The sequence below is a fragment of the Bos indicus x Bos taurus genome, chromosome 7 (genome assembly GCF_003369695.1).
Source record: "Bos indicus x Bos taurus breed Angus x Brahman F1 hybrid chromosome 7, Bos_hybrid_MaternalHap_v2.0, whole genome shotgun sequence".
NCBI lineage: Eukaryota > Metazoa > Chordata > Mammalia > Artiodactyla > Bovidae > Bos > Bos indicus x Bos taurus.
In genome coordinates, this window is record NC_040082.1 from 92,789,609 (window position 1) to 92,807,205 (window position 17,597).

At 44.7% G+C, this 17,597-nt stretch overlaps 1 protein-coding gene across 1 annotated transcript in view; it reads right to left on the reverse strand.

Annotated features, from left to right (window-relative positions):
* Window positions 1-14,743: 14,743 nt before the first annotated feature.
* C3 (complement C3) overlaps window positions 14,744-17,597 on the reverse strand; it is a 36,018-nt gene continuing 33,164 nt past the window's right edge. Inside the window, exons 36-41 of the mRNA XM_027547464.1 lie at window positions 16,785-16,890; window positions 16,211-16,300; window positions 15,947-16,030; window positions 15,367-15,450; window positions 15,034-15,169; window positions 14,744-14,951 (exon numbers count right to left, since the gene is read on the reverse strand). Of these exons, the coding sequence (XP_027403265.1) occupies window positions 14,810-14,951; window positions 15,034-15,169; window positions 15,367-15,450; window positions 15,947-16,030; window positions 16,211-16,300; window positions 16,785-16,890 (642 nt within the window). The 3' untranslated portion in view covers window positions 14,744-14,809. The remainder of the gene's footprint in view (window positions 14,952-15,033; window positions 15,170-15,366; window positions 15,451-15,946; window positions 16,031-16,210; window positions 16,301-16,784; window positions 16,891-17,597) is intronic.

Below are 17,597 nucleotides of genomic sequence, written 5' to 3' on the forward strand. Positions count from 1 at the left end.
ATATATATATATATCAGATCAGATCAAATCTGTCGCTCAGTTGTGTCCGACTCTTTGCGACCCCATGAATCGCAGCACGCCAGGCCTCCCTGTCCATCACCAACTCCCGGAGTTCACTCAGACTCACATCCATCGAGTCAGTGATGCCATCCAGCCATCTCATCCTCTGTTGTCCCCTTCTCCTCCTGCCCCCAATCCCTCCCAGCATCAGAGTCTTTTCCAATGAGTCAACTCTTCGCATGAGGTGGCCAAAGTACTGGAGTTTCAGCTTTAGCGTCGTTCCTTCCAAAGAAATCCCAGGGCTGATCTCCTTCAGAATGGACTGGTTGGATCTCATATATTATAATTTTTGTGACTTTGTTTTTTTTCTTTATAGTGTACTTTTGAGAATCCAACCTCTACTCTAGATATTTAATCTTTGCTTTTTGGTATTTGTTATCAATTTTGTACCTTTAAGAACCCAATATTCAGTACCCATTTTTACTTGGGAGCAAGATTACTGGCTTGACTGCTCTCTCCCCCTTTGGACTCTCCTTTTTCTTCACCAGATCGCCTTTATCTCCTCCCTCCCCCTGCTCTTCTCTACCCAACTCTGTGAATCTCGTTGTGTGTTCCGGACTGTGGAGAACACTCAGGGAACTGATTACTGGCTGGATTTGTCTCTCTCCTTTTGATTCCCCGTTTTATCCTCCTGGCCACCTCTGTCTCCTTCCTTCCTCTTCTCTTCTCTGTATAACTCCGTGAACATCTCTGAGAGGTCCAGACTGTGGAGAGCACATAAGGAAGTGATCACTGGCTAGCTTGCTCTCGCCTCTTTTGATTCCCCCTCTTCTCATCCTGGTCACCTCTATTAACCTCCTCCCTCTTCTCTTCTCCACGTAACTCTGTGAACCTGTCTGGGTGTCCCTCACTGTGGAGAAACTGTTCATCTTTAACCTAGATGTTTTACCATCGGTGCTGTATAGATGGAGAAGTCTTGAGGCTACTGTAAGAATAAGACTGAAAACAAGAGGCAGGAGGCTTAAGTCAAAATCCTGAGAACACCAGAGAACTCCTGACTCCAGGGAACATTAATTCATAAGAGCTCACCAAACCCCTCCATCAGGTCCGTTCAGTTCAGCCACTCGATTGTGTCAAACTCTTTGCGACCCCATGAATCTCAGCATGCCAGGCCTCCCTGTCCATCACCAACTCCTGGAGATTACACAAACTCATGTGCATCGAGTCGGGGATGCCATCCAGCCATCTAATCCTCTGTCGTCCCCTTCTCCTCCTGCCCCCAATCCCTCCCAGCATCAGAGTCTTTTCCAATGAGTCAACTCTTCGCATGAGTTGGCCAAAGTATTGGAGTTTCAGCCTCAGCATCAGTCCTTCCAATGAACACCCAGGACTGGTCTCCTTTAGGATGGACTGGTTGGATCTCCTTGCAGTCCAAGGGACTCTCAAGAGTCTTCTCCAACACCACAGTTCAAAAGCATCAATTCTTCAGCACTCAGCTTTCTTCACAGTCCAACTCTCACATCCATACATGACCACTGGAAAAACCATAGCCTTGACTAGACGGACCTTTGTTGGCAAAGTAATGTCTCTGCTTTTTAATATGCTATCTAGGTTGGTCATAACTTTCCTTCCAAGGAGTAAGCGCCTTTTAATTTCATGGCTGCAATCACCATCTGCAGTGATTTTGGAGCCCAAGAAAGTAAAGTCTGACACTGTTTCCACTGCTTCCCCTTCTATTTCTCATGAAATGATGGGACCAGATGCCATGATCTTCGTTTTCTGAATGTTGAGTTTTAAGCCAACTTTTTCACTCTCCTCTTTCACTTTCATCAAGAGGCTTTTTAGTTCCTCTTCACTTTCTGCCATAAGGGTGGTGTCATCTGCATATCTGAGGTTATTGATATTTCTCCTGGCAATCTTGATTCCAGCTGTGTTTCTTCCAGCCCAACGTTTCTCATTATGTACTCTGCATATAAGTTAAATAAGCAGGGTGACAATATACAGCCTTGATGTACTCCTTTTCCTATTTGGAACCAGTCTGTTGGTCCATGTCCAGTTCTATGCCGGTCCGTTGCTTCCTGACCTGCATATAGGTTTCTCAAGAGGCATGTGAGGTGGTCTGGTATTCCCATCTCTTTCAGAATTTTCCACAGTTTATTGTGATCCACACAGTGAAAGGCTTTGGCATAGTCAATAAAGCAGAAATAGATGTTTGACCCCTTGTCCAAGGTAAGAGAAACCCAAGTGAGATGGTAGGTGCTGCGAGAGGGCATCAGAAGGCAGACACACTGAAACCATAATCACAGAAAACTAGCTAATCTGATTACACGGACCACAGCCTTGTCTAACTCAATGAAACTAAGCCACGCCGTGTGGGGCCACTGAAGACAGACAGGTCGTGGTGGAGAGATCTGACAGAATGTGGTCCACTGGAGAAGGGAATGGCAAACCACTTCAGTATTCTTGCCTTGAGAACCCCATGAACAGTATGAAAAGGCAAAATGATAGGATACTGAAAGAGGAACACCCAGGTCGGTAGGTGCCCAATATGCTACAGGAGATCAGTGGTGAAATAACTCCAGAAAGAATGAAGGGGTGGAGCCAAAGCAAAAACAATACCCAGTTGTGGTTGTGACGTGATAGAAGCAAGGTCCAATGCTGTAAAGAACAATATTGCATAGGAACCTGGAATGTCAGGTCCATGCATCAAGGCAAATTGGAAGTGGTCAAACAGGAGATGGCAAGAGTGAACATCAACATTCTAGGAATCAGCAAACTAAAATGGACTGGAATAGGTGAATTTAACTCAGATGACCATTATATCTACTACTGTGGGCAGGAATCCCTTAGAAGAAATGGAGTAGCCATCATGGTCAACAAAAGAGTCCAAAATGCAGTACTTGGATGCAATCTCAAAAACGACAGGATGATCTCTGTTCATTTCCAAGGCAAGCCATTCAATATCACGGTGATCCACGCCTATGCCCTAAACAGTAATGCTGAAGAAGCTGAAGTTGAATGGTTCTATGAAGACCTACAAGACCTTTTAGAACTAACACCCAAAAAAGATGTCCTTTTCATTATAGGGGACTGGAATGTAAAAGTAGGAAGTCAAGAAACATCTGGAGTAACAGGCAAATTTGGCCTTGGAATACAGAATGAAGCAGGGCAAAGGCTAATAGAGTTTTGCCAAGAGAACGCACCGGTCATAGCAAACACCCTCTTCCAACAACACAAGAGAAGACTCTACACATGGACATCACCATTTGGTCAACACCGAAATCAGATTGATTATATTCTTTGCAGCCAAAGATGGAGAAGCTCTATACAGTCAGCAAAAACAAGACCGGGAGCTGATTGTAGCTCAGATCATGAATTCCTTATTGCCAAATTCAGACTTAAATTGAAGGAAGTAGGGAACACCCCCAGACCATTCAGGTATGGCCTAAATCAAATGCCTTATGATGATACAGTGGAAGTGAGAAATAGATTTAAGGGACTAGATCTGATAGAGTACCTGATGAACTATTGATGGAGGTTCATGACACTGTACAGGAGACAGGGATCAAGACCATCGCCATGGAAAAGAAAAGCAAAAACGCAAAATGGCTCTCTGAGGAGGCCTTAGAAATAGCTGTGAAAAGAAGAGAAGTGAAAAGCAAAGGAGAAAAGGAAAGATATTTCTGTTTGAATGCAGAGTTCCAAATAATAGCAAGGAGAGATGAGAAAGCCTTCCTCAGTGATCAATGCAAAGAAATAGAGGAAAACAACAGAATGGGAAAGACTAGCGATTTCTTCAAGAAAATTAGAGATACCAAGGGAACATTTCATGCAAAGATGAGCTCAATAAAGGACAGAAATGGTATGGACCTAACAGAAGCAGAGGATATTAAGAAGAGATGGCATGAATACACAAAAGAACTGTACAAAAAAGATCTTCACGACCCAGATAATCATGATGGTGTGATCACTAACCTAGAGCCAGACATCCTGGAATGTGAAGTCAAGTGGGCCTTACAAAGCATCACTATGAACAAAGCTAGTGGAGGTGGTGGAATTCCAGTTGAGCTATTTCAAATCCTGAAATGTGATGCTGTGAAAGTGCTACAGTCAATATGCCAGCAAATTTGGAAAACTCAGCAGTGGCCACAGGACTGGAAAGGTCAGTTTTCATTCCAATCCCAAAGAAAGGCAATGCCAAAGAATGCTCAAACTACCACACACTTGCACTCATCTCACACGCTAGTTGGAGAAGGCAATGGCACCCCACTCCAGTACTCTTGCCTGGAAAATCCCATGGACGGAGGAACCTGGTAGGCTGCAGTCCATGGGGCCACGAAGAGTCAGACATGACTGAGCGACTTTACTTTCACTTTTCACTTTCATGCATTGGAGAAGGAAATGGCAACCCACTCCAGTGTTCTTGCCTGGAGAATCCCAGGGATGGGGCAGCCTGGTGGGCTGCCGTCTATGGGATCACACAGAGTCGGACACTACTGAAGCGACTTAGCAACAGCAGCAGCAGCAGCAGCACACGCTAGTAAAGTAATGCTGAAAATTCTCCAAGCCAGTCTTCAGCAATATGTGAACTGTGAACTTCCACAGTGGAAGCTGGTTTTAGGAAAGGCAGAGGAACCAGAGATCAAATTTCCAACATCTGCTGGATCATCAAAAAGCCTCCATAAGTACACTGAAACCAAGCATCACCCAAAGGCCAACAAGTTCTAGGGCAAGACATACCACACAAATTCTCCAGCAACACAGGAACATAGCCCTGAGCTTCAATATACAGGCTGCCCAAAGTCACACCAAACCCACTGACATCTCATAGATCATTACTGGACACTTCATTGCACTCCAGAGAGAAGAAATCCAGCTCCACCCACCAGAACACCGACACAAGCTTCCCTAACCAGAAAACCTTGACAAACCACCTGTCCAACCCCACCCACAGCGAGGAAACTCCACAATAAAGAGAACTCCACAAACTGCCAGAATACAGAAAGGCCATGCCAAACACAGCAATATAAACAAGATGAAAAGGCAGAGAAATACCCAGCAGGTAAAGGAACAGGATAAATGCCCACCAAACCAAACAAAAGAGGAAGAGATAGGGAATCTACCTGATAAAGAATTCCAAATAATGACAGTGAAAATTATCTGAAATCTTGAAAACAAAATGGAATGACAGATAAACAGCCTGGAGACAAGGATTGAGAAGATGCAAGAAAGAAATAAAAAAGAGTCACTATATAATGAATAATGCAATACATGAGATCAAAAACACTCTGGAGGGAACCAACAGTAGAATAATGGAGGCAGAAGATAGGATAAGTGAGGTAGAAGATAGAATGGTAGAAATAAATGAAACAGAGGAAAAAAGAAAAACGAATTAAAAGAAATGAGGACAACCTCAGAGACTTCTGGGACAATGTTAAACGCCCCAACATTTGAATAATAGGAGTCCCAGAAGAAGAAGACAGAAAGAAAGACCATGAGAAAATACTTGAGGAGATAATAGTTGAAAACTTCCCTAAAATGGGGAAGGAAATAATCACCCAAGTCCAAGAAACCCAGAGAGTCCCAAACAGGATAAACCCAAGGCGAAACACCCAAGACACATATTAATCAAATTAACAAAGATCAAACACAAAGAACAAATATTAAAAGCAGCAAGGGAAAAACAACAAATAACACACAAGGGGATTCCCATAAGGATAACAGCTGATCTTTCAATAGAAACTCTTCAGGTCAGGAGGGAATGGCACTGGACATACTTAAGTAATGAAAGAAAATAACCTACAGCCCAGATTACTGTACCCAGCAAGGATCTCATTCAAATATGAAGGAGAAATCAAAAGCTTTACAGACAAGCAAAAGCTGAGAGAATTCAGCACCACCAAACCAGCTGTCCAGCAAATGCTAAAGGATCTTCTCTAGACAGGACACACAGAAAGGGTGTATAAACTTGAACCCAAAACAGTAAAGTAAATGGCAACAGGATCATACTTATCAATAATTACCTTAAATGTAAATGGGTTGAATGCCCCAACCAAAAGACAAAGACTGGCTGAATGGATACAAAAACAAGACCCCTATATATGTTGTCTACAAGAGACCCACCTCGAAACAAGGGACACATACAGACTGAAAGTGAAGGGCTGGAAAAAGATATTCCACACAAATAGAGACCAAAAGAAAGCAGGAGTAGGGATACTCATGTCAGATTAAATAGACTTTAAAACAAAGGCTGTGAAAAGAGACAAAGATGGACACTACATAATGATCAAAGGATCAATCCAAGAAGAAGATATGACAATTATAAATAAATATGCACCCAACATAGGAGCACCACAATATGTAAGACAAATGCTAACAAGTATGAAAGGGTAAATTAACAATAACACAATAATAGTGGGAGACTTTAATACCCTACTCACACTTATGGATAGATCAACTAAACAGAAAATTAACAAGAAACACAAACTTTAAATGACACAATAGACCAGTTAGACCTAATTGATATCTATAGGACAGTTCATCCCCAAACAATGAATTTCACCTTTTTCTCAAGCGCACACTGAACGTTCTCCAGGATAGATCACATCCTGGGCCATAAATCTAGGCTTGGTAAGTTCAAAAGAATTGAAGTCATTCCAAGCATCTTTTCTGACCACAATGCAGTAAGATTAGATCTCAATTACAGGAGAAAAACTATTAAAAATGTCAACATATGGAGGCAAAACAACACGCTGCTGAATAACCAACAAATCACAGAAGAAATCAAAAAAGAAATAAAAATATGCATAGAAACGATGAAAATGAAAACACAACAACCCAAAACCTGTGGGACACTGTAAGAGCAGTGCTAAGGGGAAGGTTCATAGCAATACAGGCATACCTCAAGAAACAAGAAAAAAGTCAAATAAATAACCTAACTCTATTCCTAAAGCAACTAGAAAAGGAAGAAATGAAGAACCCCAGGGTTAGTAGAAGGAAAGAAATCTTAAAACTTAGGGCAGAAATAAATGCAAAAGAAACAAAAGAGACCACAGCAAAAATCAACAAAGCCAAAAGCTGGTTCTTTGAGAAGATAAATAAAATTAACAAACCATTAGCCAGACTCATCAAGAAACAAAGGGAGAAAAATAAAATCAATAAAATTAGAAATGAAAATGGAGAGATCACAACAGACAACACAGAAATACAAAGGATCATAAGAGACTACTATCAGCAACTATATGCCAATAAAATGGACAACTTGGAAGAAATGGACAAATTCTTAGAAAGTACAACTTTCCAAAACTGAACCAGGAAGAAATAGAAAATCTTAACAGACCCTTCACAAGCACGGAAATTGAAACTGTAATCAGAAATCTTCCAGCAAACAAAAGCCCAGGACCAGACGGCTTCCCAGCCATCTACCAAAAATTTAGAGAAGAGCTAACACCTATCCTACTCAAAGTCTTCCAGAAAATTGCAGAGGAAGGTAAACTTCTAAACTCATCCCGTGAGGCCACCATCACCCTAATACCAAAACCAGAAAAAGATGCCACAAAAAGGAAAACCACAGGCCAATATCACTGATGAGTATAGATGCAAAAATCCTTAACAAAATTCTAGCAAACAGAATCCAACAACACATTAAAAAGATCATACATCATGACCAAGTGGGCTTTATTCCAGGGATGCAAGGATTCTTCAATATTTGCAAATCAATCAATGTAATACACCACATTAACAAATTGAAAGGTAAAAACCAGATGATTATCTCAATAGATACAGAGAAAGCCTTTGACAAAATTAAACATCCCTTTATGATAAAAACCCTCCAGAAAGCAGGAATAGAAGGAACATACCTCAACATACTAAAAGCTATATATGGCAAACCCATAGCAAACATTATCCTCAATGGTGAAAAATTGAAAGCATTTCCCCTAAAGTCAGGAACAAGACAAGGGTGCCCACTCTCACCACTACTATTCAACATAGTTTTGGAAGTTTGGGCCACAGCAATCAGAGCAGAAAAAGAAATAAAAGGAATCCAGATTGGAAAAGAAGAAGTAAAACTCTCACTGTTTGTAGATGACATGATCCTCTACATAGAAAGCCCTAAAGACTCCACCAGAAAATTACTAGAGCTAATCAATGAATATAGTAAAGTTGCAGGATATAAAATCAACACACAGAAATCCCTTGCATTCCTATACACTAATAATGAGAAAATAGAGAAATTAAGGAAACAATTTCTTTTACCATTGCAATGAAAAGAATAAAATACTTAGGAATATATCTACCTAAAGAAACAAAAGACCTATATATAGAAAACTTTAAAACACTGGTGAAAGAAATCAAAGAGGACACTAATAGATGGAGAAATATACCATGTTCATGGATCGGAAGAATCAATATAGTGAAAATGAGTATACTACCCAAAGCAGTCTATAGATTCAATGCAATCCCTATCAAGCTACCAACGGTATTCTTCACAGAGCTAGAACAAATAATTTCACAATTTGAATGGAAATACAAAAAACCTCGAATAGCCAAAGCAATCTTGAGAAAGAAGAATGGAACTGGAGGAATCAACCTGCCTGACTTCAGGCTCTACTACAAAGCCACAGTCATTAAGACAGTATGGTACTGGCACAAAGACAGACATATAGATCAATGGAACAAAATAGAAAGCCCAGAGATAAATCCACACACTTATGGACACCTTATCTTAGACAAAGGAGGCAAGAATATACAATGGAGAAAAGACAATCTCTTTAACAAGTGGTGCTGGGAAAACTCATCAACCACTTGTAAAAGAATGAAACTAGAACACTTTCTAACACCATACACAAAAATAAACTCAAAATGGATTAAAGATCTAAATGTAAGACCAGAAACTATAAAACTCCTAGAGGAGAACATAGGCAATCACAGCAGGACCCTCTATGACCCACCTCCCAGAATATTGGAAATAAAAGCAAAAGTAAACAAATGGGGCCTAATTAAAATTAAAAGCTTCTGCACAACAAGGGAAACTATAATCAAGGTGAAAAGACAACCTTCAGAATCGGAGAAAATAATAGCAAACAAAGCATCTGACAAAGAATTAATCTCAAAAATATACAAGCAACTCCTGCAGCTCAATTCCAGAAAAATAAATGACCCAATCACAAAATGGGCCAAAGAACTAAACAGACATTTCTGAAAAGAAGACATACAGATGGCTAACAAACACATGAAAGGATGCTCAGCATCACTCATTACCAGAGAAATGCAAATCAAAACCACAATGAGGTACCATTTCACACCAGTCAGAATGGCTGCTATCCAAAAGTCTACAAGCAATAAATGCTGGAGAGGGTGTGGAGAAAAGGGAACCCTCTTATACTGTTGGTGGGAATGCAAACTAGTACAGCCACTATGGAGAACAGTGTTGAGATTCCTTAAAAAACTGGAAATAGAACTGACATATGACCCAGCAATCCCACTGCTGGGCATACACACCAAGGAAACCAGAATTGAAAGAGACACGTGTACCCCAATGTTCATCGCAGCACTGTTTATAATAGCCAGGACATGGAAGCAACCTAGATGTCCATCAGCAGACGAACGGATAAGAAAGCTGTGGTACATATACACAATGGAGTATTACTCAGCCATTAAAAAGAATATATTTGAATCAGTTCTAATGAGGTGGATGAAACCGGAGCCTATTATACAGAGTGATGCTATGCTAAGTCGCTTCAGTCGTGTCCAACTCTGTGTGACCCCAGAGATGGCAGCACACCAGGCTCCCCCATCCCTGGGATTCTCCAGGCAAGAACACTGGAGTGGGTTGCCATTTCCTTCTCCAATGCATGAAAGTGAAAAGAGAAAGTGAAGTCGCTCAGTCGTGTCCGACTCCTAGCAACCCCATGGACTGCAGCCCACCAGGCTCCTCCATCCATGGGATATTCCAGGCAAGTGTACTGGAATGGGGTGCCATTGCCTTCTCCTACACAGAGTGAAATAAGCCAGAAAGTAAAACACCAATACAGTATACTAATGCATATATATGAAATTTAGAAAGATGGTAACAATAACCCTGTATGCGAGACAGCAAAAGAGACACAGATGTATAGAACAGTCTTTTGGACTCTGTGGGAGAGGGCGAGGGTGGGATGATTTGGGAGAATGGCATTGAAACATGTATATTATCATATGTGAAATGAATCACCAGTCCAGGTTCAATGCATGATACAGGATGCTTGGGGCTGGTGCACTGGGATGACCCAGAGGGATAGGATGGGGAGGGAGGTGGGAGGGGGGGTCAGGATGGGGAACACCCGTGGCAGATTCTTGTAGATATATGGCAAAACCAATACAATATTGTAAAGTAATTAGCCTTCAATTAAAATAAATAAATTTATATTAAAGAAGAATAAAGTTCTGTTTCAAAAAAAAAAAAAAAAAGCTGAGAGAATTCAGCACCACCATACCAGCTCTCCAACAAATACTAAAGGATCTTCTCTAGACAGGAAACACAGAAAGGGTGTATAAACTCGAACCCAAAACAATAAAGTAAATAGACTTGGCATCAAGAGTCCCAAACATCCGAACACAACACTGTAAGTCAACTTTAGTAGCAGTAGTAGTGTTCAGTCACTCAGTCGTGTCCCACTCTTTTCAACCCCACAGGCTGTAATCCGCCAGGCTCCTCAGTCCATGGGACTCCTCACCAGGGAAGAATACTGGAGTGGGTAGCCATTTCCTCCTTCAGGGGGTCTTCCCCACCCAGGGACTGAACCCACATCTCTTGTGTCGCCTGCATTGGCAGGCAGATTCTTTACCACTAGCGCCACCTGGGAAGCTCTTATTTCAATTAAAAACCAACAAAGAAACAAAAAGAACCCCAAACAAGCAAGAAAACAAACCAAAAACTCAAACAACAACAAAAGAATTCCAAACATCAAAATAAAAAATTGTAAGAGGAGGAGGGACTTCCCTGGTGGTACAGTGGTTAAGACTCTGCACTTCCAATGCAGGGGGCATGGGTTCAATCCCTGTCTGGAAACTAAGCTCCCTCCCATATGCCATGCAGCTTGGTCAAAAAACAAAAAGTAAGAGGAACTCCCCATCCTGTGACTGTAGTCTCTTTGGTCTATGGGGCTGGTCACCTCTTTTGCTAATAGGAAGGCTAAAGTACTGCAAAATGGGGAGAAAACTGTTCTGTTAGACAACCTTGAGCATAGGATCAAAGACAATATTGGCTCCTATACAGAGAAGCCTCACCCATCTGAAATGCATATGGAATGGGCAAGTTGGTTGGTAGTTCAGTAAGACCTGCTGATAATGCAAAAAAGAAAAAAAAATGACTTGTGGACAGAGGGAGGGAAGGAGAGAATGGGATGAATGGAGAAAGAGGCATTGACATATATATATATATACATATATATATATGTATATATATATATATATATATATATGCTACATGTGTAAAACAGATAGCTGGTGAGAAGTTGCTGTATAATACAGGGAGCCCAGCTTGGTGCTCTGTGGACCTAGAGGGGAGGGATGGGGCAAGAGGAGGGAGGCTCAAGAAGGAGGGGATATATGCATAATTATGGCCAATTTTGCTTTGTTGTGTGGCAGAAACAGAGCTTCTCTGGTGGCTCAGATGGTAAAGAATCCGCCTGCAATGCAGGAGACCTGGGTTCAGTCCCTGCGTTGAGAAAATCTCCTGGAGGATAGCATGACAACCCACTCCAGTATCACTGCTTGGAGAATCCACATGGACAGAGGAGTCCTGCGGGCTACAGTCATGGGGTCACAAGAGTAGGACATGACTGAGCACTAAAGCACACATGGCAGAAACCAACACCACATTGTAAAGCAACTTTCCTCCAATTAAAAAATTAATTTAAAAAAGTTTAAAAATGTATTAAGTTTCACAAGCTGTTTGTACTCAAATATACTTTCTCAGTTTCAGATCCTCAGCAATTTTATGGAGTGGGAAGTCGAACTGAAAGGGTTCAAGAATAATGTTGCGTTAACTTATGTCTCAGGAAAACATTTTTTTTTTTTTTGGCCATGCTGCGCGGCGTGTGGAATCTTAGTTCCTTAATCAGGGATCAAACCTGTGCCTCCTACACTGAGAGCACAGAGTCTTAACCACTGGACTGCCAGGGAAGTCTCAGGAAACACTTCTTATGATAACTTGTCAGATTGTCTATAAACAAACCCACTTTTTTTAGACATTGATAAAGTCTTCTTTTCTTCACATGGTATTTTATGCAAGAACACTTCAGGTGTGTTACTAGATGTGACTGATTTTGACAAATCCTATTAGGTCTGTATCAACTATTTACATGTTGTATTCATAGCCTTTTGTCAATCATTGCCTCTTTGTTTAAAAGATGGCCTATTCTGAGCCTTTGGATTGGGACATTCATGTTTTTGAGACAAAAAACCTTGAAAACAGGGATTTCCCTGGTAGTCTAGTGGCTAAGACTCTGCACTCCCAGCGCAGGGGCCTTGGGGCCCATCCCTGGTTAGGGACCTAGATTCCACATGCTGCAACTGAAGTCTTGGCACACCCAAATAAATATATAAATATTAACAAAAGAAACCTTGAAAACAGTCCCAAACAGAAAAATAATGGCTATCAGAAATATGTTTCTTTAAATTATTTTTAACTAGAGGATAATTGATTCACGACGTTCTGTTGATTTCTGCCATACAGCAACACGAATCAGCCCCGTGCGTGCTCAGTTGCTCAGTCTTGTCCGACCCTATGTGACCCTTTGGACTGTAGCCTGCCAGGCTCCTCTGTCCATAGGATTTTTTGACACAAATACTGGAGTGGGTTGCTATTTCCTTCTCCAATATGGTTTGTTTCAGTGTGAGTTACTGTTACTGTATTTGTTTATTGTAAAGGTGGATATTTAGCATTCTGCCCAGTTTTCAAAAAAAGTAAAAAAAAAATTCAAGGGGAAAAAAAACCCTTCATAGCAACATTTAGACTGGTGTTTAACCCAACAACTGGTCACCATAGCCTAGCAAAAATTGACATGTAAACTGAACCACCCCTCAATCTAAATGACTTTGAAGGTGGTTCCATCACAGGCAGGCTTTTCACATTGCCCTGTTCTCCTTTCTTATTTGGACACCCTCACTGTCTGAAATCAACTCCATGCTATCTTTAGAAATGTGAGATCCTCAAACCATATGTTCACAGCCTCGAACCATAGATGCTGGAAAAAAAAAAAAAATCAAACAACAACAAAAAACCACCCAATGCATTAAAGAAACGAGGAACTTGAATTCCAAGCCAGAAGGAAGGAGAAATGAATGTGAAAAGAAATGAGAAACTGTCCAAGAAGGAGAGTGATGGGGAGGGGAGTGGCTGGTAGACGTCAGCTGGGACACCTAGTGAGTAAGGAGGATTTTTGAGTGTCCCCTTGACAGGAGCCTCTGGCAATCAGGGACTGGAGGGAGTAGGGATGGGCTGTGAGTCAATTTCCCCTCACATTCCTGGAGTTAAGGGGGTGGGGAATTCCAGAACCTGAGGTCTTAGGGGAAGGGGGCTGTGCAGGGGTGACTTCCAGGTTCAGAGGTGTTTTCCTGTGATGGTCTCACCCAGAGCTTGAGCCTGGATCTCACCTTCAACCATCCTCAAGGGGCCACAGGTGGATAGGCACTTAGGGCCCTTGGGCAGCCAGTGGCCTCACCCTCTGTGGCTGCTGCCTCACTATGTGTTTCTGATGAGGCTGTGACCACAAGAGCCCCTGCACTGCCTCCTCAATCGCTGGCTGATGAGTCAGATCTCTGACTTGGTCCCTCAGGCTCCAGGCGGAAACATCACCCTGACCTGCCTGTGACTGCCCCCTCCCGGCCCAGCCGCCTCACACAATCCCACCAGTCTGCTCAGGCCCATCTACAAAATGGTGACCAGGAGGGTGAGTCTAGAGGCCGGCACACGGGGTGCAGGTGAGACTGGAAATGGAGTGAAAGTGAGCTGAGGAGGAGGGCAAATGCGATGAAGGTCCCAGCAGATGAGGATGGGAGCTCAGGATACAGGCGGGCATGAGGGTGAAAAGGCAGAGAAGGACTGGAGGGTTCTGATGCTGAAGACACAGGTAGAGACGCAGGGGGAGGTGCAAGCAAGAAGCCAGGGAAATACCCAGGTGAGGATGTAGGCAAGGATGCTGGTAAGAAAACACGAAGAGGGACTTCCCTGGTGCTCCAGTGGCTAAGACTCCATGTTCCCAATGCAGGGTTCAATCCCCGGTCAGGGAAGCTCAACTGGTAAAGAATCTACCTGCAGTGCAGGAGACCCTGGTTGGATTCCTGGGTCAAAAGTTTCCCCTAGAGAAGGGATAGACTACCCATTCCACTACTCTTGGGCTTCCCTGGTGGCTCAGATGGTGAAGAATCCGCCTTAAGGAGTGGGCACACTACCTCGTGTGGGGCATGTCCTCTGACCTGTGGGGCGAGAAACCCAAGTGAGTTCCCACCCCCGTGCCTTCCGGAGGCCGCCTCTGGAAGAGGCATACGCACTTCCGGCTAGGAACAGGTGAGGCAGGCACGGGCACTGGAGATGAGGAAGCCGGTGAATGTGAAGGTGAACTGCAGGAGGTAATGAAGTGGGAATCAGGTCAGGTTCCTGTAGGATGGAGCTGAGTGGCAAGTGAGGCAGTGGGGGGGCGGAGGGGGGGGGTCGAAGCTGCCTCTGTCCCCCTCTCAAAGACCTCCAGACTTCAGGAGACATGTGAAACAGAAGTGAAGCTTTATTGCGTGGACAGTGTGTATGAGAGGGTGTATGTGTGTGGGATCAGTTGGGGCAGCCAAAGACGACCATGTTCTCTGTGAAGTTGGCCAGGTCCTCGCACTGTTTCTGGTTCTCCTCATCTTGACATTCTTCAGCCTCGGGCCACAGCTCCACCCAGGTGTCCTTCCCGATGATGTAGCTGATCCTGAGGGAAGACAGACGGGTCAGGACGGGGTGTGGAGGGTGGGAGGAGGCGGCCTCTGGAAGGCACTGGGGTGGGAACTCACTTGGGTTTCTCGCCCCACAGGTCAGAGGACACGCCCCACACGAGATAGTGTGCCCCCTCCTTCAGTTTAAGGGCTTCCCTGCACTTGATGTGGCTGATGAACTTGCGCTCCTGTTTAACCTGCACCTCGTCCGAGCCTGGAGCAGAGGGAAAGGGAAGCTGAACTGGGGGAGGAGGAGGGGAGGGACTGGGTATGGGGAGGGAGGGGAAGGGAAGCTGAGCTGGGGGAGGGAGAGGGGGAGAGTGGGGAGGGCAAGGGAAGCTGAGTTGGGGGAGGAGAAGGGGAGGGGCTGGGGGAAGGGGGAGGTAGAAAGACAGTAGACACAGGGCTAACCCGATTTGATGATGTTCTCGATCACCATGATGTACTCGTCAAAGTCATCTTCCAGCTTCTTCTGGATAAGTCTGGTCTTGTACACTGTTGAGGGGTGGGGAAGACAGCGGGGCGTCCTGGGCAAGGCTCTCTGTGGGGCGCCCTCACCTGGCTCCTCCCAAGTGATGATCACAGCCAGGCATGCTCATGTCCCTGCTAGCCACCCCCTCACTGCAGTATATCACGCTGGGCTACACTCACAGCCATGCACACAATCAGAGCCCTCCACAACCACCGTCGGAGACATGATGATAGTGACTCCTAAGCACCGTGACCTACAGGTTCCCCACAACATGGCGGTATGCACAACCACATCCATTCCCAACCACCTGTCACACACACACACCCACAAAACCACCCCACTCATGACCATGTCTCCCTGTGTAATCAGAGCCCCTTACAACACACACACACATACACCAGTCACCCACAACCACAGTCACCACACGCAGCCAGGACCACACCCGCCTTCACACTGCCGCTCACACACAAGCACGCATGCATGCACCTTTTCCCGCCTCTCGCCCAGCGCCCCACTCACCATAGTCCACGCCCGGCTCGCAAGCCTTGTCCAGCCGGTCCTCCAGAGTGACCTCCTTCTCCGTGTGGTGCATGAAGCAGTTCTCTGAGGGGTGGGTGGGGGGCGGGGCGGGGGGGACACGGTCTAAGACCCACTTCCTGTTCAGGGCACCCACTACCCAGGGGTACGCCGGTACCCTGGTCTAGCCCTCTTGGGTCAACCCCCCACCCCAAGGGAGCCGGGGTCCAGTGGGTGTGGCCACCCTCCTGGCGCCTGAGCACTTACCCTCTGCACAGCGGCAGGTATCTTTGTGGCAGAGTTTGCTCAGCATTCCGTCCTCTTTATCCGGGTGATAGAAGCGGATACAAGTTTCATCTGCAGCAGAGGTGATGGGGAGGGGTCAGAGGGCTAGGGCCTCCGCCCCAGACACCACACCTGGAGGCTCAGTTATCCAACTCCAGTCGGTCAGACCTCCAGATGCCAGGTCCCCAGCCCTGGGACACCCAGACTCCTAACTCCCAGACCTGGGGATCCCCAGACCCCTAACTCTCAGATCCAGAGACCCCCAGGCCCTTAACTCCCAGACCTGGGGACCCCCAGATCCCTAACTCCCAGACCCAGGGACCACCAGACTCCTAACCCTCAGATTTCCGGGATCCCCAGACTCCTAGCTCTCAGATCCCTGAGGCCCCCAGACCCTTAACCCCCAGATCCCTAACTCCCAGACCCCTAACTCCCACACCTGGGGACCCCAGGCTCCTAACTCCAAGACCTGGGGACCCCCAAACTCTTAACCCTCAGATCCCCAAGACCCCTAGAGTCTAACTCCCAGATCCCAGGTCCTAGGATGGCTGCTCACCCAGGTTGTAATAGGAGTACACCTTGACTGCCCCAGGCTGTATAAGTCCGACATTAAAGTACTGGTGAACTTTGAAGGACAGACAGTCCTCCACTGTGTGTGAGACCTGGGAAGAAGGAGGTTGGTCAGTGTCAGGGCCAACATTGGAGGAAGTCCAGCATGGGGTCCTGGGGGTTGGAAAGTGGTGGAGAAGCTGAGGGATCTAGGTGGGGAAGATGCCAGGGGCGGGGCAGGGGCAGTGGGCAGGAATCTTTGACAAAAGATTAATAAGCAGTTCATCAAATCCATTACCCCACCCCCACCCCACCCCACTAAGGCTAGATTGCACTTCTCAGCATGTTTCAGTTCCTTGTGGCCACGTGATTGAGCTCTGGCCAAGGACTGCTATTTACGTCCTTAAAAACATTCTGTGGTTAACAAGACTGCATTAGACACTTGAAAGTTGCTAAGAGTAGATCTTAAAAAAGTTCTCAACACACACATTATAACTATGTAGGAGGTAGATGTAACTGACCTTATTGTGGTAATTATTTCTCAGTATATAAATACATAAAATCGTTACATTGTGCACATTAAAACTACACAGTGTTATACGTCAATTACGGCTCAATAAAATTGGAAAAATTAGAGAGAAAGAAAAGAGGGAGAAAGGGAGTGAGGGAAGGAGGAAGGAGACAGATATACACATATATGTACTGAGACGTTGTTTAGTCATTAAGTGGCATCCAACTGTTTGCAACCCCATGGACTGTAGCCCGCCAGGCTCTTTTCTGTCCATGGGATTTCCCATGCAAGAATACTGGAGTGGGTTGC